The sequence below is a fragment of the Sturnus vulgaris genome, chromosome 14 (genome assembly GCF_052056855.1).
Source record: "Sturnus vulgaris isolate bStuVul1 chromosome 14, bStuVul1.hap1, whole genome shotgun sequence".
In the NCBI taxonomy this organism is placed as follows: Eukaryota; Metazoa; Chordata; class Aves; order Passeriformes; family Sturnidae; genus Sturnus; species Sturnus vulgaris.
In genome coordinates, this window is record NC_142256.1 from 4,404,164 (window position 1) to 4,429,419 (window position 25,256).

The 25,256-nt window shown below is 58.8% G+C and overlaps 1 protein-coding gene across 2 annotated transcripts; it reads right to left on the minus strand.

Annotated features, from left to right (window-relative positions):
• Positions 1-1,456: 1,456 nt before the first annotated feature.
• Positions 1,457-10,796, minus strand: SPRY3 (sprouty RTK signaling antagonist 3). 2 transcript variants are annotated; one of them, XM_014891009.2, is made up of 2 exons: positions 10,696-10,796; positions 1,457-7,733 (listed from the first exon to the last, which is right to left on the minus strand). In XM_014891009.2, the coding sequence occupies exon 2, from the start codon at positions 7,684-7,686 to the stop codon at positions 6,799-6,801; it is 888 nt and encodes a 295-aa protein (XP_014746495.1). In that variant the 5' UTR covers positions 7,687-7,733; positions 10,696-10,796; the 3' UTR covers positions 1,457-6,798. The 2 variants fall into 2 exon arrangements, with proteins under 2 accessions (XP_014746495.1, XP_088029493.1); XM_088173367.1 differs by lacking the exon at positions 10,696-10,796 and adding an exon at positions 7,828-9,531.
• Positions 10,797-25,256: the final 14,460 nt, after the last annotated feature.

A 25,256-nucleotide genomic window follows, 5' to 3' on the forward strand; every position in this document is an offset into this window, starting at 1 on the left:
GTGTGCCCAGAGCTGCCTTGGCTCTGTGACAGGGGTGAGGGCAGAGGTGCCCGCAGCCCGACCCACGGCCAGCAGGGAAGGGTTTGAGTGTGCAAATCCCGGGGTTTGAGTGTGCAAATCCCGGGGTCTTTGTGTGCAAATCCCGGGGTTTGAGTGTGCCAATCCCGGGGTTTGTGTGTGCAAATCCCGGGGTTTGAGTGTGCAAATCCCGGGGTCTTTGTGTGCCAATCCCGGGGTTTGAGTGTGCAAATCCCGGGGTCTTTGTGTGCCAATCCCGGGGTCTTTGTGTGCCAATCCCGGGGTTTGTGTGTGCCAATCCCAGTTTGTGTGTGCCAATCCCAGTTTGTGTGTGCCAATCCCGGGGTGTGACAGAGGGGCTCGGGCAGAGTTGACAGAAATCCGCACATCTGGGAACCCGAGTGTGTCCAAGAGAGAGAAGTGGCCCTGGAAGGAGCCGGTGGGTGACAAATGGCCCCGAGCCGTGCGGTGTTTGGGAAGCAGGGGAGCGGTGACTCACAGCAGGGGCTGGGCTCACATCTGTGCTCCAGAGCCCTCGGGCACATCCCGGATGCTGGGGACGAGGCGCTGGAATTTTGGAGAGCAGGAGAGCAGCGATGCAGACAGGGAAGGACGGGGAGCCGGCCCGGGGAAGGGTTTGTGGAGAAGTCGGGGTTTAAATTCTGCACCGGGGCTGGGAAGGCTCCTCAGCACAAATCTGGGCTGGGAAACCCTCCCAGGAAAGGAGAGAGCAGAAGGAAAAGCCCAAGGCAAGGGGGAGAAACTGGAGCCAAAAAATGGAATAAGGGAAGAGGAATAATGGGGTGCCACTAAAGCCCTTTACTTGATTGATCAGCCACCAAATCCGTGTGCAAGGAGCTCTGGAGGCGCTGGGATAAAACTCCGAGCTGGGGGTGAGCAGAGAGGCCTGAGGGTGAGGATGATGACGATGATGATGAGGATAATGAGGATGAAGATGAGGATGAGGATGTCTGGGCTCTGGGATCCCCAGCTCTGGGATGTGCACAGGGGCAGAGGCACCAGCCTGGCCCAGGAGCTGCCGGGCCCCGAGTTCCTCCTGTTTTGGGCTAAAGCCACCCCAAGGTGGCTCCAGCAGCTGCTGGGGAAGGAGCCGGGGGCAGCTGCAGCTCCCAGCCCTGGCCCTGGGGCACCACCCCCCTCCTCGGGCACCGGGAGCATCTCGGAATCTCCGGGGTGACTGAAATCCCCCGAGCATTCAGGAATTTCTGACCTCAGTCCCCCCCTCTGCCCTCCTGGCTTGGCCACCTGAGCCAGCCCTTCCTCAGGGGCCCGGGCCAGGGAAGCCCACACTGGATTTTGGATTTTGAGCACCCGAAGACCCCCAGGGTGACCTCATGGAGGTCAGGATAATCCCCCCAGTTCTCAGCCCCTGCCCAGCCATCCTGAGCCGTGCCCCGGAGACAAGAACGAGACCATGTTCAAAATTAATATCTATTTTTATTGAATAGTTGCTCTAAGTGGGCTTGTGAAGCCACCCATAGAATCACTTCTTTCACCTCAGCAGTGGTTCTGTAACAGTTATCAGCTTTGCAAGAGAAGAAAACCAAACAGAAGAGGGTGCAGTAAAATAAATAGGGGGGATTTTTTCTTATCTTTAAAATAAAACTTTTCAAATAAATACTTTGGTTTTTTAATTACTTTTTTTTTTTCCTTAAAAGGTACAAGAGTATTGTCAAAAGAAAAACAAAAAAAAATAAACAGCCATCAGGTCATAAACATATATTATACCTTGGAGAAAGGAACTGGAATGGAGAGAGCCGGGCAGGGATCGTTACAGGCTGGACAGAAGGGATTTGTACCCAGAAACTCGGGATGGGAGCCCGGGGATGTCCTGTGGGACCCAGGGGGATCCTCCAAGGAGAGCTGAGGACACCAGGGGAGGAGGAGGAGGAGGATGCAGAGCTGCTGCCAGGGGAGGATCCCGCTGGGAAGGGGGAAAGGAGCCAGGCTTGGGATTTGGGGTGAGCCTGGCACAGAGGCTGTGGGGTGTCCTCTCCTCTGGGCTCCAGGGCCAGCTCTGGGGTGGGAAGGGTCCTGCTCGTGAGGAACCCTTGGGGCACAGCAGGAGAGGGACCCAGAGCCCCCCTCTCACATTCCCGCTGCCCCCGAGGGCTGTGACCCCTTCCCACCATCTCAAACCCCTCCTGTGACCCCTCTCCATCCATCCAAAACCGGCCCAGGAATACCAGGATTGTGTCTCCCCAAGCCGAGGACAGCTCCCAGGGGATATTTCAGAATATTCCCCCAGGCAGGGGACGGGTCCCAGCCCCACTCCCTGTGTGACTCCGGGAGGGTTTGGGGAGATCCTGGTGCTCACAGAGAAATGCCCAAAGCACGCAGAGCCCACGAGGTGCCAGCTCGGGGTGGTTTGGTGCTCAGTGAGCATCCCATGGGCTCCTCCTCCAAGCCTGAGCTGGATCCTGTTAAAACCAAGACTGATCTTTGGGGTGGGGATCAGCCCTTGTCACATCCCTGCCACAGCCATTTGGCCCTGCAGGGCCTGAACGCTCCAGGAGGGAGCTGGGAGCAGGAGTTCAGGGCACAGAGGGTCCTTCCCTGTGCCAATCCCACAGCAGCTCCCCCCAAGCCCAGCTCACCCCTCTCCACCACCCTTCAGAGCCGATCCCAAACTTTGATTCCAGGCTTTTGGTGCTCCTTCCATTTGGGTTCACCCCTGGGATGGGCAGGAGTGAATTCAGCGGGGTTTTAAGGGGATCTGTGAGTCACAAAGAGCCTCCCCTGTCGTGTGAGGCACTGATATTTCTCAGGGATGAGTGGACAGCAGCCCCAGGACCTCTGTGGCCTTTCCACCAAGGGGATGGAATGGGAGGGACGCTCCAGCCTGGTCCCCTCCCCACCAGTGCAGCGGGGAAAAAAGGGAGTGGGACCAAGGGAAAGCCTTGGAGGAAGAAAAAAAACATCAGAGGTTCTTGCACGGATGGAGTTTTGGATTCCTGGATGGGAAAAGGAGGCTCTGGGTGGGGAGCAGAGCAGGGGGAGCTCGGGTCCAGCTCAGCAGCTCCTGCTCCTTTGGCACCTGAATCCCCTTCCCGGCCTCAGTGTGCCCCCAGCCCTGCATTTCCATCCTCCCCATGGCAAATTCCCCGGCAGAGGAAAGGCACCAGCCCGGGAACGCTCCCTCACAAAGCAGATCCATCCCTGTGGGAGAGCCACGGGTCACAATCCCAAAGGAAACCAAAAAAAAAAAAGACACGTCAGGACAGACAGCCAGCCCCCAAAAGGAAACCAAGGAAGACACGTCAGGACAGACAGCCAGCCCAAGCGGCAGGACAGGCAGCTGCGGACAAACAGCGAGCAGATGGGATCTGACTCACGGAGGGTGGGGCAGGAAGGGGGATCCCAAGCCCAGGGCCCTCCGGCAGCCTGAGGTGGGGATGGAGCAGGATGGATCTGGTCGGAGGAGGTTGGGAAAAGCTCCGGGAAAGAATCTGAGGCTGCCCAGAGCTTTCCCCAGCTCGGGGAACTGGAGCTTGGGGTGCTTGGAGAGCTTCTGGTGCTTCCCAAGCTCTCCTGGCTGCTGGCAGGGAGGAGGGGAAATGTGGGAAGCAGGAATTCCAGAGGAATTGCAGGTGAAGGCACCTGCCCCCAGGAGCAGAGGAGAAAGCAGCAGGATGAGCTCATGCAGCCCCTGCAGGTCCTGGACGTGGCTTTGGGTGACAACAAAGCCCTGCTCTGGTCCCTCGGTGCCAGCTGGGGCTCTCATCCTCTGCACTTCCATGGAATTCCATGGAATCATGGAATCCCTCCTGCTGGAAAAGCCCTCTAAGACCACTGGGTCCAAACAAATAACCCAGAACTGCCGAGCCACGGCTAAACCACATCCACAGCTTTAAACCCCTCCTCTTCTCCATGTCCAGCATTCCATGAAATGTATCTCCCAGATCCATCATTCCATGGAGAGGAGACATCCCAGAGCCCTGCCCGTGCTCCTCAGCCCTCCCCAGGCTGTGGCACCATTCCTGGCCAGGAAGGGAGGTTCTGCACTGACCCAGAAAAAACCCAGCAGCTGGAGGCTCCCCAAAATTCCTGGAGCTGATCTGAAGCAGAGCTGATCCATGGGGAACCCTGTCCTGATCCCCAGGATCTGATCCATGGGGAGCCTTCCCCTCACCCCCAGCTCCAGCACCTGGGGGAGGTCACCCCGCACTCGCATGACTCGGGAGGCCGTGAAAATGATGAAGCTTCACATGTTGAGTCATTCCACCATCAGGAGAGGAAGCAATGAATTGCAAAGATACAGAGGTGGTAACTAAATTTACAAGTGGGATCCGTTTAAAAAGGAGGAGGAGAAAAAAAAAAATCAAAGTAGAGCAAGTTGGAAAATTCTGTTCATTAGTTTTCTTTAAAAAGTTTCAATGAACTGTTTCACATTCTCATTCAAGGGAGACAGCTCCTCCAACCCACAGGGAAAAAGGGACCTTTTCTCCCTAAAACTGCTCTCTGGTTTTCTGAAGAAGGAGATTAATCAGCACCAATAGAAGAGTGAACTGAGCCTTCCAAAGGAAGGAGACTCCTGGAAGTGTCTCCCCACAGCATCATTTGGAAGCAGGGAGCCGAGCAATCCTTGGCATAAAGGTAAATGTATTTGCACTGCATTTCATATTTGCTGCCACAGGGATGATCTTAGAGGGGCTCACACACCTCCAGAGCATCCTCTGAGCAGGTCATGGCCTGAAAATCCAAATGATCCCAGAGCCCAGGCTGGCCTCAGGGATGGACCATGCACAGATGGGGCTCTGCCTTTTCCTAATGCCAGGAGATCCCTGAGACACCCACAGACCTTCCCAGGGTTTCACCCATGTCCAGAACAAACCTCCCAGCAGGGGTGGGATCCATCCCCCCCTCCCCACAGAACTCTGATGTTTGGGTGCCATTTGAGTCAGGGGAGCCGGGCACAGCCAGCACACATTCATGAATAACGCTTCCAAGAGGGATGAATCACTCCCTGGAACCACTTCTGCCTGCAACAGAGCGAGCTTGGATCCACCAGGATTTTTAGAAAGCGGGTGGATGGATGGAAAGAGGAGTGAGCAGTGAGATTCCACTTCTGGACCCCCCAGAAAATCCCATTTCCCCCTCTCCCAACAACCTGGGAACCAAAGGACTGGGATGAGCAACGAACTGACTGGGAAATCATCTTTTCCAGCGTGTGCAAGTGCACCAGGAAGCCAAACCTGGTACCTGGCACCGTTCACAGCAGTATCACGAATATTATTAGTAATAGAGCTACCCATCCTAACGTTATATTTATATCTACAAAAATAGATCCACAGAACTCTACGGGAAGAGGTGGCTGGGAGGGAGCTGGGTCTTGGAGAAGCCGAGGGATGTGTTGCATTTATTCCTCCGGGGCACCACTCCCTCCTCCCCGTGCACCTGGGAAGGGGGACAGGCAGGAGAGCCGAGCTCCAGGACACCACCCCGGCTCCAAACTCCCCCAAAAACGATACCAGCAGGGTCACAACCAGGAGCTGGCACTACACAGCGATGGGGCTAAGCCCAGGAGCACCAGGAGCTCCCCAGGCACCACCAGCTGGGGTTATCATCATCATCATCATCATCATCATCATCCCAGCGAGGAAGGGTGGAGCCCTGCCCTGGATCGCAGTGTCCGTCTGCTCTGCAGCCCCAGGGGGCTCCAGCCCCGTTCCTGGCTGTCCTTGGGTGGCAAAGGAAAGGAAATTTGGCAGGGAGGGAAGGTCGGGGTCGCAGGTTGGACACCCCCTCCTGCCCTGCGTGTCCTGCAGCCCTGACAGAATCCCCCTTTGGGAGTCCCTGGAGCTCTGGCTGCTCACACTTGGCTTTTTTATTTTTATTTTTTTTTTTAAAGTGAATTCAGTGCTGGTGGAAGGTAGCAGATCGGGGTTGGAGCACGGTGGCATCTGCTGGGGGGTGGGACGGAGCCAGGCAGCAGCTCCCACCTCAGGCAGCCCTCCAAGGCCTGCAGGAATGAATGGCAATTTCCAAGCAGCTCCTTGTTGCCAGCCAAATCCCAGAGGGGACCTTTCCCTCGCTGCAGTCGGGCAGGAGCGAGTGGGCTGGGCTGCCTCCCATAGCTCCTTCCCCTGCCAGAAGGTTTCTAAAGCTTCCCACACCTTCTCTTCCTCTCTGAGACAGAAAAACACGGTGCCGCCTCATTCTGGAGCTCGCTCGCTTCTCCCAGCGGCTCCCAAGGCTGCAGGGAAGCCACTGGTGAGAGCCCCTGGCAGCCCAGCCCCTTGGGGACAGGGACCTGCGGCCACCTGAGGGAGGGGAGAAAGGCCACCCCCAGAAAGTGCTGGAGAAGGAGAAGGAGGTGTGGCTCCGGCACAGGGATGCTCGCACCTGTCTCGTCCCCCGTGGACAAGGACCACGCTGTGGGGCAGCTCCTAAAACTGCGGAGAGCAGAGTCCCGAGGGCCCTCAGGTAGCCCTGCCATGGGGACAGAGCCCCAAGGACCCTCTGGGCCACCTTTCCCTGGGGGACACAGCCAGGGAGGGCACCCCCAGCTCGCTCTGCCTCTCCTGTGCGTGCAAAACCAACCACGGGTGCCCCGCAGCTCGGTGCCAGGCTGTCCCAAAACCTGGGGCACCCCGGGGCCACCCGTGTCAATCCCAAAAGTGATGCTGGGGAAGGTGGGGGGGGGGGGAGGGGGACACTGCAGAACAGAGGGAGCCGAGGGAGGAGGGGGACGGAGGAGAGAGGATGAGGAGGACGGGGAGGAAGAGGAGCAAAGCCCGCATCTCCTCCTCGGGAGGGTCATACCGGCTTGTCCAGCGTTTTGGGGAAGGGCGTGCCGCTGGCCGAGGAGATCTTCCTGCAGACCGTGTTGGTGTGGCTCTGGCAGCGGCAGCCGGGGCGTTTCAGACCGTCATAACCCCGCTGGCAAAGTTTGAGGCAGCCCAGGGTGGGGAAGTAGCAGCAGAGGCAGGGCAGGAGGAGGGACAGGACGCTCATGGCAGCCCAGCGGGCGCAGCAGGAGCCCGGCCCGCAGGAGCAGGGATCATCGGCGCAGGTATCCTCGTCGTCGGTGGAGCAGTGGTAGAAGAGCCCCTTGACGCAGCAGAGGCAGGTGCCGTAGTCCAGCAGGCTCTCGGCCGAGCACAGGCAGCGCTGGTTGCAGAGCCAGCAGGACGGGAGGCTGCGGGCGGCCGTGCAGCGGGGACAGCGGCACCGCCCGCACGCCTCGCAGCGCACAACGTGCCCGTGCTGCCCCGCCCGGGCCGCGCCTTTCCCCGCACATTCCTCCGCCTTCGGCTCGCCCGGCCGGGGCTGCGTCCTCACCAGAGAGTGCCCGGAGTGTGACGGCGTCACGGAGCCCAGCAGGCGCTGCTCCGAGGCCGCGGTGCTCTGCGACACCGAGCTGGCCGTGCTCGAGTGGCTCAGGGGCGGCTGCGCCGGGTGCTGCGGGTCCTGGAAGGTGGAGGAGGCCGGGCGGTGCTGGGAGCACTCGTGTTTGTGCGGGGGCTGCCACAGCGAGGGGTTGGAGCGCGTTTGCTGCGGGAACGCCGCCGGTCTCTCCACGTAGTTGTTGGTGGCGCGGATGGAGCGGATCTGGTCGATGGACAGGACCTGCTGCGAGGCCTCCGAGGGCGGCTCCATGGTCTCGTCGCAGCTGAGCTCAGCCACGCTGGAAGAGAGCTGCATTTCCAGGAGCCGGGAGACCCTGCGGCGTCAGGGCACATCTAAAAATCCTAAAGGATGGGGCAGGAAGAGAGAAAATATCCCCGTTAGGTGATCCGTGCATCCCAGGCACTGAGTCACAGACCGCTTTGGGATGGAAGGGACCTTAAAGCTCGTCTCGTTCCGTGGGCAGGGACATCTTCCACTGGAGCGAAGCAGGACACGAGGGCTGGCTGGAGAGCTCCGAATGAACGGATTTCCAGCAGCCGGACCCGCAGCACTTCTGTGCCTGGGAATATTTGGGCTGGCCACATCCCAAGGGAAGGGCTGTCGGATCTGCCCCTGACCCCGGCGGGCACAGCCTCTCTCCGTGATTTTGAGCCTCTCGTGTCCTTCCAGAGGATTTCCCAGCCCTCAGCAGCACCTCCTGCTCCTCCTCCTCCTCCTCCTCCTTCCCCAGGGACACTGGGCAGAGGAGGGGAAATGGGAAGCGGTGACTGATCCAGAGATGGGAACGAACGGCGTCTCCCCAGAGCAGGGGCTCTCTCTGCCTTGGGGGCTCCCGGCACACCCCGAGCCTCCTGCTCCCGCTCCCTGCACGCACTGGGAGCACTGGGATGGGAAATCTGAGCTCAGCTCACTCCAGGCAGCAGCAGGGACAAATTCGATTCACAGAATAATCGTTAGGGTTGGAAAAGCCCTCTGAGATCAGGCACTCCAACCAACCATCAACCCAGCACCACCACGTCCACCGTGTCCTCAAGTGCCACATCCACACTTTTTTTTTTTACTTAACATTTCCAGGGATGAAATTGCAACTAATGAGCCCCCACATTTGGTCAAGGACAGAACTGTCCCACAGCCCCCAAGTCTTGGTGGATGCAGCGTCCCAGTACCCATCCAGAGCCCAGGAGCAGATTTGGAAAAATGGAAAGGAAATGGAAAGGGAATGGGAAATGGAAAGGAAGCTCTCTCTGGCATTGCCCACACTCAGCAGGACGAGGTGGCCGCAGCTTTCAAGTAGGTGAAGGGGCCACAGGTAGAATCTGCTCATGCAGCAGAGAGAGGCCGAGGGAAGATTGATTTTCATTAGCTAGGCTGACCTTGAGGAGCAGGGAAAAGCAAAGGCAACTTACTTGGACTGTTCAAGCAAGATCGCGTCTCTCCCATCCCCCTCTCTGGAAAGAAAAGGCAACTGAGCTGCTCAGATTTGGGGTTTTTCCCCCAAATTCCCTGTGTAGGGAGATGCAGACAGGGAGGAGTCGCTCAGCCAGGACACCACAGGTGATTTGGGCACCCTCTTCTCCCTCTGCAGTACCAAGGGGAATTAGGAGGGCAGGGCTGACCGGGGGAGGTTTGTGAGCACCCTGCAGGGATGGGAACGGGCCAGAGGCAAAGCTCTGGTGGTGTCACCTGCTGTCACCGAGCTGCTCGCCTGGGAGCTCTCACTAAAGCCCAGCCTGAAGTCCTGCAGCCCCAGCACCCCCTGAAGAGGGATTGCCCCTCTCAGCCTGCGGCTGGGACCGTGCAGAGGGGTCTGGGAGCAGCCTCGGGGCATTCCCAGCTCCCTCCCGACCCAGACCCTGTCGGGATGGGATCGTTCGGGGAACGGTGCTGGTAACATCTGGGAGCAGCTGCTCACACCTGGGTGTCCATCCCCGCTCAGCTGGGCTCCGCACTTGGTCATTGGCCACTGAGAGGAGCCTTGGGAGGGTCCTGGGGGGCTCCAGCCAAAGGGAGAGACCCCACAGAGGGTCCTGCAGCCACGGAGCCAGTGGGGATGGGAGATAAAGGGCGGCCAAAGGGCTGGCCCAGTACAGGTAACCCAAATGCTGTGAACACCTGGAGCTCAGGAGGCACCGGGAGATCCCTGAGCGGGGCTGGGGCGGGAGGGACGACGCGAGCCCGGGGGACAGAGCCAGAGAGGAGCCTCTGCCAGCTCCGGCGGCCGTGCTGGACACTCCGGATCTGGGACAGGGCTCAGACGAGACACATCCCGGGAGCACCCCCAGCACTGGAGCGGGGCCCAAATGACCCGAGAGCTGCGATCCCCAGGAGCGGGGATCCCACAAGGACCCGGATCCCCAGGAGCGGGGATCCCACAAGGACCCGGACTCTCCGGCTGAGGGGACATAAATGTCCCTGCGGGAACCAAGGGGAGCTGAACAGAATTTCTGTGGGTCCTGCAGGGGGACAGAATGACCAGAGCTGGGACCCCACTTCTTCCTCCTCCGCCACCCCGGAACAGCCCAGTGCTTCCCACTCCCTGCTCCAGCCGGATTCCAGAGCTGCAATCCCTGGAAAATCCAAACCCCAGCCCCACTGAGCTGAGCATCCCCGGGGCTCTGCTGCACCCCTCCCTGCCCACCTGCCCTCCCGGGGGGCTGGGGCAGCGTCCCCCCAGCCTCCTCCTCCTCCTCCTCCTCACACCCTGCTTGCCAGGCGGGCATGCCAGCCCCGGAAACCGGGCCGGCTTTATGGCCACCAGCAGCCCCAAACACATAAAGTTCGTGCGATAATGGGCCAGAGGAGGCATCGTAAAAGCAAATGATTTACAGGCTGGAGGTGGCTGCGAGCCGGGGGCAAGCGGCTCAGGGCGCCAGGTGGGAGAAAAGGGGTGAGACCCCGAGGGTGCTGGGGGGAGCCTGAGCCCCCGGCCCCCATCAGCGCCCAGCCCCTGGTGCGATCCCGCAGCCCCTCCATGCCCGGGACTGCCGGGCACCGCTGCTGTGCGGGACAGCCTTCAGGACAGGGCACAGGACAGGGCACAGGACAAGGCACAGGACAAGGCACAGGACACGGCACAGGACACGGCACAGGACAGGGCACAGGACACGGCACAGGACAAGCCCCAGCCCCACCACGCGCACCCCACGCGTGTGCAGGACCCCAACCCCCCCCGCACGGAGCCGCAGCTCCCTCGCACATCCCGTGCGCATCCAGGGACCCTTCAGGAGCAGCCCACGCGTGCCCAGGACCCCCTCCCGCCCGGCCCACCCGCATCCCACGCGTGTCCGAGCCGGGCGGACTCACCCCGCAGCCTCCGCCGGTCCATCCGCCCGCAGAGCCCGAGCGCGGCGGGGACAGCCCCGGGCTGGGCAGAGGGGACAGCCCCGGACAGAGGGGACAGCGGGGACAGCCCCGGCCCCGCGGGCAGCGGGAGCGGCGGGGGGAGCCCCGCGCTCGGTGGGAACGGGAGGCTGGGAGGAGGAGGAGGAGGAGGAGGAGGAGGAGGAGGAGGAAGAGGAGGAGGAGGAGGGATGGAGGGAGGAGGGAGGGACCTGGCGCTGCCCAGGAGCATCGCGCTCCCCCTCGCTCTGCGCTGCCTTCCCGGAGCTCTTAACGCTTTCCCCAAGTGGCGTCATCCGCTGAAATGGACTCGGCCCATTAGCGGCTCCGCAGAGCCCCGCAGCGCTCCCCAGGCGCCGCTGCTGCCCAGCCCCGCCGCGGGATGCTCAGCCGCGATTTCAGCGTTTCCGTCTGTCCCGGGCTCCCTGTCCCTCCCTGCTCCCCTCCCGGGATGGCCCTGCCGCAGCCCGGGCCCGTGTTCCCCCCGCTGGGGACACGGCAGGGTGACACCGTGGGCAGGTCCGTAAAGGGTTGGGAGCGATTCGGGATCTGTCGCCTCGGGTTTGGTCCGGAAATCGCCGAGAAACGGGCGCAGTCACCTCATGGAATCGTGGAAAAGGTGGGAAAAAGGTGTCTGAGGTCATGGGGTCCAACCTTCTCCCAGCTCACCTCTTCCCGGGACAGCCCAGGTGCCGCCCAGCTCCGACACTTCCCGAAAATCCAAACCCACACCTGAGTTAGCTCCTGCAGGGACACGCTCGGCAGAGAGGCTGGAAAGCAGCTTTTCCATCTGAGACCCCCAGAACCGGCCCACACACATCCCACCCTCCAGAAACCGCTCAAGGTCCAAGCAGCACCTGCATCTTCCACCCCAGAGGTTTTCCCAAGCCGCTCCATGCTCTGTCCTTCCTCCTTTCCTGCTCAGGAGCACCGCGGGTCCTTGTCACACCCCTCGGCCGCATTTATCACTGAAGTGGACCTGGTCTGACAGTCCCAAAGGCACCCTGAGGCCACCCTGATGGCGCTGGATGCCACCCAGCAGAGCCCCCAGGCTCCCTCCATCCCCTCCACACTTCCAGGGTGCTCACCGGGCGAGCAAAGCGACACCCCCAGCTCGGGCAGGGCTCGGGATCCGTCTCAGACGTGTGAAGATGAAAGCACCGAGCCCTCAGCCCCCCCCAGCAGCCCGGGACCCCCTCGGGGCGGGCAGGAAGGCGAACACAGAGTGTGAGTGTGTGAGAGCAGGATGGGGACAGAGGGGAGAGAAGGACCTGGAAGGAGAGTGATAAATCTGCTGCTTGTGGCTGTAACAGATGGGGACAAACCGGGATGATCCCACGGACCTCAGGGGCTCCCGATGGTGCCAGCAGCAGCACTGGGATCCCCCCAGCTGGGACCAGCGACTCCCACACTGTGCCCAGCTGAGCCTTTGCAGTCTCGTTTTTAGGCATTTCTGGGCTGAGGGTTTCTCCATCTCCACGGGATCCCACCAGGGATGCTCCTCCGGGAGTTTCTCCAAGAAGAACGAGTCCCTGGCAGCATCCCTCCAGCTCAGAGCATCCAGCCTGAACCCCCCTCGCTCCCAGCTCCGTCTTTAAAGGATCCGAGCAGGCTGAGAGCACCTGACTGCCGGGAGCACGTGTGATGCGCTGCCTCCCTCCCAGCCCAAATCTCCCACTCCCACCTTGCGCTGCCGCTGATTCAGGCTTCCCTCGCAGCATCCCCGCGTCGTGCTCAGCCGGCGCCGCTTTATTCCTCGCTCGCTGCCGAGGGAGGGCCAGAAAGGCTGAATGCAGAGCCCCGGGGAGGAGTGGGAGGGTGGGGAGAGCAGAGCAGAGCGGAGCGGAGCGGGGCAGCAGCTCCCGGTGAGTTACTGACCACAGCACCGCCAGAGGAACCCCAGTGTGCTCACAAAGATGGAAAGTTCAGAGCCTGCCCCAAAGGAAGGGTCTGGGATGGAGCCCCCCTGCTCCAAACCCCTCTCCAGGAGGGGTTTTGGCTGTTGGGAGAGAGATGTGGCTCTTCCTGATGAGCCGGGGCAGAGGGAGGTGTGAGATTTCTGAAGGATTCTGGTCATGCCTGTGTGTGGGAGCAGGGGGACAACCCAGAGAGCCCCCACTGCACCCCACACAGCCCCCACTGCACCCCGTCTCCTCAGCCCCCGTTTGGGATTGGTCCCACTCCTCATCCCCATCGCCTTTAAGGCCGTGGATGGTGCTGGGGTCGTGCCCAAAGGGCTGGGGGGAAGCAGCTCCTGGGTGTCCCATTTCTGTTTGAGGCTCTCAGTGCAGGTCCTGCCAGGGCAGCTGAGGGCACCCACATCAGGATGGGCATCCCGGGGCTCCACCTGAGCCTGCCCAGCAGGGCCCAGCTCCTGTTTGCACACCCCTGCATTTTGGAGAGTCCCCATCGCCACCAACCCTCATAGATCAGCAGCAATTCCTCCCTGCTTTGCTCTTCCCATTCCCCCTACACATCCCAAACATCCCCAAAACCACGGGGAGTCACTCACTTTCATTTCCCTCCCCAAAAAGTGTTTTTCTCTACATCCACACCTTGCTCACAAATCCCAAGGAGCTCTGTCTGGAGCCCGGAGAACTTCGTTGGGACTTTAAAACAATCGGGAGAGCTCAGCACCATTTTCCACTGAGCTTTTCTGAGTCTGAGCAGCTCCAGCCCTGGCTGTGCCCCCGGGCAGACAATTCACCCCTGGAAATCAGCCCTGCAGTGGGAAGGAGGGCAGGACATCCCCGAGCAAGGCTGAAGCTGCCTGATCTCTCCTGCTGCTGTTTGCCAGGCTTGGGCTCAGGGGGAGGGAAATTCACCTCCAGTTAGAGATGATGCAGGGGAGGGAGGAAAAAAAAGAGAGAGAGGAGAAAGAGAACACGCGATTCCCCTGATTCAATCAGCCAGAAACAAGGAGGTGCTGGTGCCCTCTAATTTGGAGATTCGCAGATTTTAGGGCCAGAAGGGACCTTGATGCTCATCTAGCCTGACAGTCTGTATTATGTAAAAGCCACTTGAAGCCAGACAGTGCCACGAGCTTTTCAGATTCAACAGCCAGCACTGGGGAACTTATTAAAGGACTGTGATCGTGCCGAGGTGGGGACATGTGGCTCCCAGCAGGCTGGGAGAGGAGGAGGCCAGGTCCACCCACCCGGCTGAGCAGACGGCAGCGCTGGGGGAGAGGAAACATCATTTCCCTTCCCTGTCATGCAGCTCCTTCTCCCAGAAAGAGGGAGAAGCAAGGGGGAAAAAAAACAACCCCTGCCTCGTGGTTTTCTTTTGAGTGTTCCCTAATCCCTGGAAAGAAAACAGGGGTGCTGGCCCTGGGGTGTTTCTTGCTCACTTTGGGGTCAAACCCCATGGTTTGCATGGGAGCCGAGCTCAGAGCCGAGCTCAGAGCCGAGCTCAGAGCCGAGCCTGCCCCTCCAGGAGCCGGATCCGGAGCCCCGAGCTCAGCCCGCAGCAGCCGGAGGTGTAATCATTGACTGCAATGAGAGTTTCCCTCTGAAGATGGAGCCAGGCAGCACAAAACATCAATAAAGGCTCAGGACGCGTCCCTTAATGAGCTGAGATTGCGAGGCGCTGCCAGAGCTGCCCATTGTGCCGGGAGAGACGAGCGGATTCTGCCGGGGAAGCGCTGAGTGGGTCCTGCTGACTCATTGATGCAGATGGCCCCGAGCCCAGCAGGAGCCAGCAGGGGGGCAGCAGGGCAGGGCAGCGACTTCCCATGGCACCATAGCCTATGGCATGATGTCCCATGCCATGATTCCTATGGCATCATTCCCATGCCATCATTCCCGTGCCATCATTCCCATGCCACGATGTCCGTCCGTGGTTTGAGAAGTGACAGGCGTGTGCTGGGGAAAGCAGAGCCTTCTTTTGAACTGGAGGAAGTGAATCCCTCGCTCTGAATTATTATCATCATGAAATTAAGGGGCTTTTAGGCAAAGATATGGGGGTAGGAATAACAGTTCTTTACTGATATATTGAACAAGGCAAAACAAAACAACAACTGTGGAATTAACAACAAACAGAACAGGAACCTAATGATGTTTTTTTTTTTTTTGGTTGTGGGTACTTTTTCTCATGGCATAATTTCCCATGCTTTGATTTCCCAGGTCCCACACGGTGAGCACTGAGTGTGCTGTCCCTGTGCATTGTCACCTTGAGGGTGACACAGGTGCCCAGAGCTGCTGTGGCTGCCCCTGGATCCCTGGCAGTGCCCAAGGCCAGGTTCATTGGGATTGGAGCAGTTTGGGATGGTGGAAGGTGTCCCTGCAGGGTTTGGGAACCAGAGGAGCTTTAATGTTGCTGCCAACACAAATCATTCCATGATCCATGATCCCCCACATTTCACAGCAGCTCTTCTCCTACAGAACACCTTTGTCCTGGGGAGGTCCCTGCCCAAAGCCACATCCCTGTCCCAGCGGAGAGCACAGGTGACTCCAGCAGTGCTGGCTCCAAAGGTGACACCCTCTCCCTCCAGTGACGTCAGCGTGAACTGCACGACAGGTACCCCACACACACCAGGGATCCCACATGTCCCAAATGTCCCACGTGTCCCAGATATCCCATGTACTTCAGGTATCCCAAATGTCCCAAGTATCCCACGTGTCCCAAATGTCCCACATGTCCCAAATGTCCCAAGTGTCCCAAATGTCCCAAGTATCCCACATGTCCCAGCTGTCCTCCATATCCCAGGTATCCTACATGTCCCAAATGTCCCAGGTATCCCAAATGTCTCAGGTATTCCATATGTCCCAGGTATCCCATGTACTTCAGCTATGTCAAATGTCCCAAATGTCCCAAATGTCCCAGATATCCCACATGTCCCAAATGTCCCAGATATCCCATGTACTCCAGCTATCCCACAAGTTCCAGGGCTGGGGGGAGGCAGCTCCCCCCAAATTCTGTGTCTCCAGCGCTGGGAGTGGCGGTTTCAATGTCACTTTAAGTCGTGTGCCGGGGAGCAGGGCTCGCTGTTCAATTGCCAAGCTGCTCACATGCTGCTGGGATTTGGCCGTAGCTAAGCAGCACCGCCCCCGCAGTCACTTTTTTGGCTGGTGACTCCTCTGCTCGGCAGAGCCGGCGAAGAATAGGAGAAACCGGAGGGGGAAGGAAAAAAAAAAAAATAAAATAAATAAATAAGAGAAAACCAGGCGAGTCATTGTGAATGTCAGGAGCTCCTCGGCTGCGGGTGTGACAGCGATCCTCCCCCTCCAAACTCGCTCCGTGTGAGAGCCAAAGAGAGGATTTCATTAGGATCTGGTAGCAGGCTATTTTCAGAGCTGACATCCTACCCACGGCTAAAAATAGCCGGTCCCCTCCACGCAAACCAGGGTTTCTGTTCTTTCAAACTTTACCAAACCCCGGGTTGGCTCAGACCTTCCCCTCTCCCCACTCTCTGCTCCCTCCCTTGCTCCGTTCCTTTCCACCGTTCCTTGCCTTCCCTGCTCTCCACCTCTCATTTAGCGGGTGTCCTCTTCCCTCCAGCCCAGTCCCGGGTACCCGAGTGGAGATGGAGATGGGGTCACCTCCACCCCAAAAACAGCGTCCTGCACCCAGCTCGGGGGGCTGGGCAGGCAGAGGGGGCTTGAGGTGCTGCCAGGCACTGGCAAGGAGCATCCCCCCAGAGCCTGGAGCATCCCTGTGGAACCTGGAGCACCCCCTGGAGCCTGGAACTTCTCCCCAGAGCCTGGAACATCCTTGTGGAGCCTGGAGCATCCCTCTGGAGCCTGGAACTTCCCCCCGGAGCCTTGAGCATCCCCCCAGAGCCTGGAGCATCCTTGTGGAGCCTGGAGCATCCTTGTGGAGCCTGGAGCATCCCTCTGGAGCCTGGAACTTCCCCCCGGAGCCTTGAGCATCCCTCTGGAGCCCAGGATGCTCCAGGGAGGGACCACCTCCTGCCCCAGGGAAGACGCTTCACTTTGGTAGCTGATGCTGACGTGGAGATGATCCCAGGATCATTCCAGGATCGTGGAAAGGATCCCAGGGCTGGGCTGGGCTGGGCTGGGCTCAGGAGATCCCAGTATTAAATTGTCTCAGCTGCAGAGAGCAGCTCCAGCACTCGGCCGCAGTCACCTCTAAGAGGGCTCTCCTTCAAAGCCAGCCTAGCCTAAAAACCAGTCCCAACAACCCTGTCCCGTCTGTCCCTCCCTCCCCAGGGCCCACGGAGCCGCTGCTGCCCCTCCCCGAGGGGCTGCTCACAATTCCCTCCCCTCATTAGCGCTGCCACCTCCGAGGCAGGTACAGGTATTTATAGCCAGCACCTGCCCCCTCCTGCGGCTCTGCTCCAGACAAAACACGTTTAACCCTTTCCCAGGCTCTGCTTGACACCAGCCCAGCCCGGGGATTGAAAAATCCCACAGCTTGGAATAACCAACCTCTGCAGAGACCTGCTGCACTCAGTGAATGCATCCTGCCCGTCCCAGCCTCAAATCTCCCACCTCTCCTTGGTCCCCGTCCTAAATCTTTCACCCCTCTCAGGTCCCAGCAGAAAATCTCCCACCTCTCCCTGATCCAAGCTCCAAATATTCCATCTCTCCATGGTCCCAACCCCAAATCTTACCTCTCCCTGATCCAAGTCCCAAATCTCTCGCCTTTCCGTGGTCTCAGTCCTAAATCTTTCACCCCTCTGAGGTCCAAACATAAAATACTTCATCTCTCCCTGTTCCCAGCCCCAAATCTTATCTCTCCCTGTTCCCAGCCCCAAATCTCATCTCTCCTTGGTCCCAGCCCCAAATCTTTCATCTCTCCCTGGTCCCAGTCCTAAACCTTTCACCTCTCCGAGGTCCAAACATAAAATACCTCGTCTCTCTCTGTTCCCAGCCCCAAATCTCATCTCTCCTTGATCCAAGATCCAAATCTCACACCTCTCCCTGGTCCTAGTCCCAAATCTTCCACCTGTCCCTGATCCCAGTCCCAAATCTTCCACTCCTCCCTGCAGCCCAGCCCGTGTCCAGCCGGGCTCTGATGCTCTCAGCCCGGCGCGGATCCACCAGGACACTCCTCCCCTTGCTCGTCCCTTTTCCCAAAGCCGCAGGGAGCAGATCCACGCCCCGGGAGCCTGGCACGGCTCGGGCACGGCTCGGGCACGGCTCGGGCACAGCCTGGCCGTGGGGACGGTGGCACCGGCTGCTGGCAGCGCTCCGCTCGCCGTGCCCCGCTCCTTCCCCCGCGGAGCCCTGGCCGCCGGCCAGGCAGCCATTTCCTGGTAATCCAATCCTGCAGCACACCAACTCGAAATGCATTTCCTGCCACCGTGCTGTAAAATTTTTATTAATGTAAGGAGAGAAGGCAGCGCTGGCTCCCAGCGCCCGGGGAGGGGGGGGTGCGGGGATGTGGGAGAATAGGGAAACTGAGGCACGGGCAAGGGAAGGGCCTTGAGTGGGTGAAAAATCGGGCAGCGGGTCCCCAGCTCAGGGGGACAGAGCAGTTTGTACCCGGGACAGCGCAGAGCTGTGTCGCTGGAGCCCTGATTTGGGAGAATTGATGCTCAGGGCCATTGTCCCTCGTGGTTGTCACCTCGGGGAGGACCCCGGTGACACAGGGAGCCCCGAGGGATGGAAGGAGGCAGGGACAGAGGGGCGGGAGTGCCCTGGAAGATGGGCAGGAGCCCTGTCACCATTCCTGTCACCATCCCTGTCACCATCCCTGTCACCACCCCTGTAACCATTCCTGTCACCATCCCTGTCACACATGTCTGTCAGCATTCCTGTCACACATCCCTGTCACCATCCCTGCCACCATCCCTGTCACCATTCCTGTCACACATCCCTGTCACCATCCCTGTCACCATCCCTGTCACCATTCTTGTCACACATCCCTGTCACCATCCCTGTCACCACCCCTGTAACCATTCCTGTCACCATCCCTGCCACCATCCCTGTCACCATTCCTGCCACCATCCCTGTCACCATCCCTGTCACACATGTCTGTCAGCATTCCTGTCACACATCCCTGTCACCATCCCTGTCACCATCCCTGCCACCATCCCTGCCACCATCCCTGTCACCATTCCTGTCACACATCCCTGCCACCATCCCTGTCACCATTCTTGTCACACATCTCTGTCACCATCCCTGCCACCATCCCTGTCACCCCTCCCTGGCTGGCACAGTGACATCCCAGCCAAAACGCTCCCTAAAGGACAAGGACCAGCCAGGGGACAGCGACCCCGGTCCCTGATATGGCCCTGATGTGGCCCAAGGAGGAGCGAGGTGCCCGAGCTGGGACACCCTGGTGCCCGAGCTGTCACACTCCTGGGGACAGAGCTGTCCCCCCGTTTGTCACCCAGGAGCTTTGTGACAGACCCCCAGGGCCAGCAGCCAGCTGAGCACGCCGTCCCCACCCAGGGATGTCCCTGCAGAGGTGACATCCCCGTGGCCGGGCGGGTGGCAGCCCCCGAGCCCGCTGCCTGCAGCGAGCAGAGCTAAATTGGAAACACACACACAATGACCTCTCGTGGAATGTAGAATGAATATTTGATAGCTCTAATGTAATCAGAGCCAATCGATTCCGGCAGGAATCTCTCCCCCCGCTCCCCGAGCTCTCACTCTGCCCTGTCCCTTCCTCTCTCTGCCTCGCTCTCCCTTTCATTAATGCATTCTCCACTTTACATTATTTATTAACTTCCTTCCTTTTTTTTTTTTTTTATTTAGAAAAAAATAAATTAAATAACCGTGGTTATCTCGGACCCTCCTGCCTCAGGCTTTCAAGCCAGGCAGAAACTTTTGTGACCTTCTGTCACCTGCTCACCTTCCCCTGCTGGCACAGAGGCCGTGCCCACCCCCTGCCACCCCATCTCCCACCTCCCCGTGGGTACCCGGGACCCCCAAATCCCCCAGGAATTCCCACCCATTGCATGAAGATGCCCGGGGCACGGAGGGGCTGGCAGGGCTCGGAGGTTGAGGGTGTCCAGGCGGGGCAGAGGGGACAGAGCGTTCCCTGCTGTCCCCAGGACGAGAGGGGACAGCCAAGCCCTGGTGATCCCGGCCCCACACACCCGGCTCCTGCTTCCCAGGAAAAGCCTCTTCCAGGCACCCTCAGGGCTCTGTTAGACACGGAGGGGTGACACCAATGTCCCCCCGCTGCCACTGCTGCCCGGGACACGGTGACCCAAAGCATTCCAGGGCTCATCCCGGGGGCTGCAGGGAGCGCGGGGGGACAGTGGCATTCCAGGGTGGACAAAGGGTGGACAAAACCACAGCGGGAGCTTGGGGACACCGCGTCCTGAGCCACCGGGGTCTGTTTGGGGGAGCAAAGGATTCCTGAGGGTTTCCTGCTCCCCAGATTCCCCATCCCGTGCAGGAGCTGCGATTCCCCGCTGGGTCCTGGCTGGATCTCATCAGCCTGGGGCTCAGGGAGGGAAGAGCCGCCTGTGTCCCACGGGATGCCGAGCTGCTGGGGACCGGGCCATGGGGACAGCGGCCCTGACAGCCCCCTCTGCACCCTTGTAGTGCCAGCGCGGCCGTGCCGGTGTCACCACTGCCATCCCAGTGTCACCACTGCCATCCCGGTGTCACCACTGGTGCCATCCCGGTGTCACCACTGCCATCCCGGTGCCACCACTGCCATCCCAGTGTCACCACTGGTGCCATCCCGGTGTCACCACTGCCCTCTCAGTGTCACCACTGCCATCCCAGTGACACCACTGCCATCCCGGTGTCACCACTGCCCAGCTCCCCCCACGGCCGGGATTTGCTGACCCAGGAAAATCGATAGCGCCTGTCTGCCATGGCCAGCAGAGGGGAGGGGACAGAGAGGGGACAGAGAGGGACTGAGACGGGGCGGGGGATGGAGAAGGTGCAGGGGGACCCCAGGGATTTGGGGAAAGGCAGCAGAGCCACGGGGTGGGAGAAAGTTTGGATGGAGGAGACCCTGAAGCATTTATCATCCCCCTGGGGGGGTCTGGAGGATTCCCCCCGAAGATGCAGCCCCGGAGAGCCCCAGAACCCACAGAGAACCCACAGGGAACCCACAGGGAACCCACAGAGAACCCACAGGGAACCCACAGGGACTCTGCCTAACGCGGATCATTCCCTGCCCCTGCAGGGAGGGGGAGTGTGGGGAAACAGCCCCAGCATTTCCCACCACACCTCCCCTGTGGTACCTCCCACACCCTCATTTACCCTGCAAATCCCCCACACTCATCTCCGGAGCCCACTCTGATGTTTCTCCCACCCCAGGGATGCTGAGGAATCAGGGGGTCTCACTCCCCTGCAGTCACCCCGGTGTCCCAGGGAAGATTCTCTTCCCAGAGGAGCCTCAGGAGCCTGGGGGTGTTCAGCTCTCTTAAATGGTTTAACAAGGGGTCAAAATTCAAGACAAACTGATTGTTTCTGCTGGGTCTGGAGGAAGCTGCCAGCATTCCTCACAGAGAATCATTGTCATCATGTCCTCGCAGGGAATCACCTCTGGAATGGATGGATTTTCTCTTTAGCTGTGTCAAACCAGGACAGCCAGCCCAGCACGGTGGTGCCAGGACTGGAGCTGCAGGTCCTGACCTGCCTTTGCTGCTGGAATGAAACAGAAAGAGGAAAACAAACTCTCCCACCAGGATTTCCCCTCCAAACAGGCTGGGAGTTCCTGGTGGGTCGTGGCTGTGTGCTGGGGTCCAGGGACAACTTCTGCTGGTCCAAGGGCTACCAGGGCCAAGGGACTTTGGCTGCTCCCCTGGGGGCAGTGGTGGCTTCAGTGGGGCCACTTGGGCATCAGTGCCTTTGCTGCTCCAAGCTCCTGCTCCCAGGAATGCATCATGTCCCTGTGGAAACACAAATGCTTATTTATTTGACTTGTTTCAGTCTTTTTAAATTTAATTGAGTTCCCCATCTCTCTCTGGTGGTTTTTTGGTTTGTTTTTTTGTTTTTTTTTTTTTGGTTTTTTTTTTTTTTTTTTTGGTTATTCGAAGGAAGGAAGGAAGCCCAAACTGGGATGTTTGTTTGTTCTGTCCTGGCTGATGTTCCCTTGGTGGCTGATAAACTGGCAGGAAAGTGGAGCGTGGAGCACGGCAGAGCCTGGGAAAGGCCAGGACCCCACTTCCCCTGGCCCCACGTCACCATTTCTGTCCGATTCTCTTGGCCTGGGGGCCGACCCTGCTCGCTCTGCTCCTGCCTTTGTCACCAGCTCAGCGACATCCACGAGGACAACGTCTCCTTGCCACCCAGTTCCCTCTGTGTGCCCTGCTGTCACCCACCTTTAAATTATATACATACATGCAGCACCTTAATTATTTACAAATATACATGCAGGTGTGGATACAGGCACGGTGTCATGGGGAGTTCCCCCTAAAACAAGATCCCTTTGGGGTGTGCAAGGGTCTCTCCATCCTTTTGCATCACCCACCAGGTGCCACCTGGTCCCTGAGTGAAGACAACCCCACAAATGGGATTGTCTTTGCTGGAGGCAGAATTAACACAAACAGTTTTATTCTGGGTAAAAAACTCCAATTACCCAGGGAAAAAAAAAACAGAATTAACACAAACAGTTTTATTCTGGGTAAAAAAAACAATTATCCATGGAAAAAAAAAAAAAAAAAACAAAACAGAATTAACCAAAACAGTTTTTCCCTGTTTTTTACATGGGTTTCGTTGGATCATTCATGTCGGGCAGGGTTGAGATTGGTCATTTATTAAACTGCTCCAACACCACAGTGACTTTTTTTTCAGAGCTTTTTTACGAACCATTTCCAGGAACATCCCCTTGGCTCAGGCACCCTCGATTCCTGCTGCTCTCGTGGAAATTGCCACAAGATTTCCTGGAAAAACGTGAATTCCCTGTATTAACCTTGTCCAGAAACCTCTCCCCGTGCAGGGAGAAATCCCCATGTGCCCTGCACGTCACCCAGAGCTCTGCCCGACATCAGCCAGGGCAGGCGTGGATTTCTGGCACGGAGCAGGACCAGGGGAGGATGCACCTGTGGGATCCAGAATATTTTTCCCCCCGTGGTGTGGGAGCAGCTGGCAGAGCCTGGCAGGGCCTTTCCCAGGCCAGGGCTAATCCCGGATCCGCTGCCGGATGCGGGATCTCGTCAGCAGCACCCGCTGCACAAGGGAAGAGCATTGTGTGGGCTGGTGCTTTTTAAAAAGCATTTTGTGACCTCTGGAGCAGCGTGTGAGTGAGGAAGGAGGGGACAGAAAATTCCCAGATCTCAGCTCTCCCTGGGAAATCCCCAGAAAGTTCCCAGGCAGTTTTCTTTCCCAGCATTTGCGTTCCTACGTGCTGAGGCCGAGCAGCAGGTGCATCCCAGACCCTCCTCCAAGAGGGTCCCAGCACTGCCTGTCCCTGTCCCATGGGATGCTGAGGGGCACAGGAGGGACCACAAACCCCACTGAGCTCCAGGGACCATCCTGGGGGACACAGGATCACAAAATCCCAGTGAGCTCCAGGGACCACCCTGGGGGACACAGGATCACAAAATCCCAGTGAGCTCCAGGGACCATCCTGGGGGACACAGGATCACAAATCCCACTGAGCTCCAGGGACTACTGTGCTCCACATCCCGAGGACAAACAACCCCCTGAGCACAACCCAGGAGCCACACCAGTGCTGCAGCACTGCCCATCCCAAAGTGGGGCACCACGGGAGGGGGATCCCCCTCCCCAGAGCCCCCCAGGACTCCCAGCCCAGCCCTAGAGCTGATTTGATCCCGTTCACTCGCATCCATCACTCCTGTCGGGAACGCGGGAGTCCCTGCTCGTCCGAGAGATGCCAGGAAGGACCGAGGGACAGGCGGCAGGCACAGCCCCGAGCATCGTCGCATCCTCTGCCGGCTCCCGGGAGCCGGTCCGGGGCACCATGGCAGCCCGGGAAGGGCCCGCGACAAATTCTCATGGAGGTCGGGATGCCTGTGCCGTGAGCTCAGCCAGTGAGGAACTTGTTCATCTCCCGCGGGAGCTGCACCGAGGTTTTGGGAAGCAGCAGATCCCCGGCAGCTCCTCCGCCTGCTCCAGGCGCCGCCCCCAGCCCTTTCCTGAAAAACGCGGGGAAATGAGGAATCTGCGGTGGCACCAGCGCGTCCCCTCGCTGCGAGGACAGTGACAGCGGCAGGGAAACTGCAAAGACTCAGAACACCTGCATTTTGGAAAATTAGGCATGGGAATTCCTCCCCGTGCTTGGCTGGGGCGGTTTTTCTCCACAGGTACCGGGAGACACCGCCGAGATCTCACCCTGCCCCATTCCCAACCCAGGGAGGCATTTCTGAGATCGCCCCTGCCCCATTCCAGGGCGTTGGGATGAAAATCTGCGTTTTGTGACCTAATACGTGTGTGAGTGTGCCTGAGTGTGCTCCTCCCTCCCAATCCATCACTCTGCCCTCGATTGCGCATTCCTTGAGCCATCACACTGAGCTCAGTTGCGCCTGCATTGATCCGTACATCTGCACTCGATTGCTGATGCCTGCCGATCGATTGCTCGGCGATCGATTGATTGTGCCTGTCGATCGATTGCTCGGCGATCGACTGATCGCGACTGCCGATCGATTTGCTCGGCGATCGATTGATCGCGACTGCCGATCGATTGCTCGGCGATCGATTGATCGCGCCTGCCGATCGATTTGCTCGGCGATCGATTGATCGCGCCTGCCGATCGATTTGCTCGGCGATCGATTGATCGCGCCTGCCGATCGATTTGCTCGGCGATCGATTGATCGCGCCTGCCGATCGATTGCTCGGCGATCGATTGCTCGCGCCTGCCGATCGATTGCTCGGCGATCGATTGATCGCGACTGCCGATCGATTGCTCGGCGATCGACTGATCGCGCCTGCCGATCGATTGCTCGGCGATCGACTGATCGCGCCTGCCGATCGATTTGCTCGGCGATCGATTGATCGCGACTGCCGATCGATTTGCTCGGCGATCGATTGATCGTGCCTGACGATCGATTTGCTCGGCGATCGATTGATCGCGACTGCCGATCGATTGCTCGGCGATCGATTGATCGAGTCTGCCGATCGATTGCTCGGCGATCGACTGATCGTGCACTCCTCGCACACTCATCTGCACACTCGTTACACACTCATTTACACACTCGTTACACACTGCACACTCATTACACAGTCATTACACACTCGTTACACGCTCATTACACACTCACTGCACACTCATTACACACTCATTGTACACTCATTTGCACACTCATCACACACTCATTTGCACACTCATTACACACTCATTACACACTCGTTACACACTCGTTACACAGTCGTTGCACACTCATTACACACTCATTACACACTCGTTGCACACTCATTTACACACTCATTACACACTCATTTGCACACTCGTTGCACACTCGTTACACACTCGTTACACATTCATTGTACACTCATTTGCACACTCGTTACACACTCATTACACACTCATTACACACTCGTTACACACTCATTTACACACTCATTACACACTCGTTACACGCTCCTGGCACGATCCATCACTCGGTGCTCCATTGCTTGTGCCTGCCGGTCGATTGCTCAGCGCTGGATTGCTTCTGCCTCGATCCCTCACTCGGCGTGCCTGGGTGA

Excerpts from the sequence above, each read along its gene's own strand:
- SPRY3 (XM_014891009.2), bottom strand. The coding sequence starts at position 7,686 with ATGCAGCTCTCTTCCAGCGTGGCTGAGCTCAGCTGCGACGAGACCATG.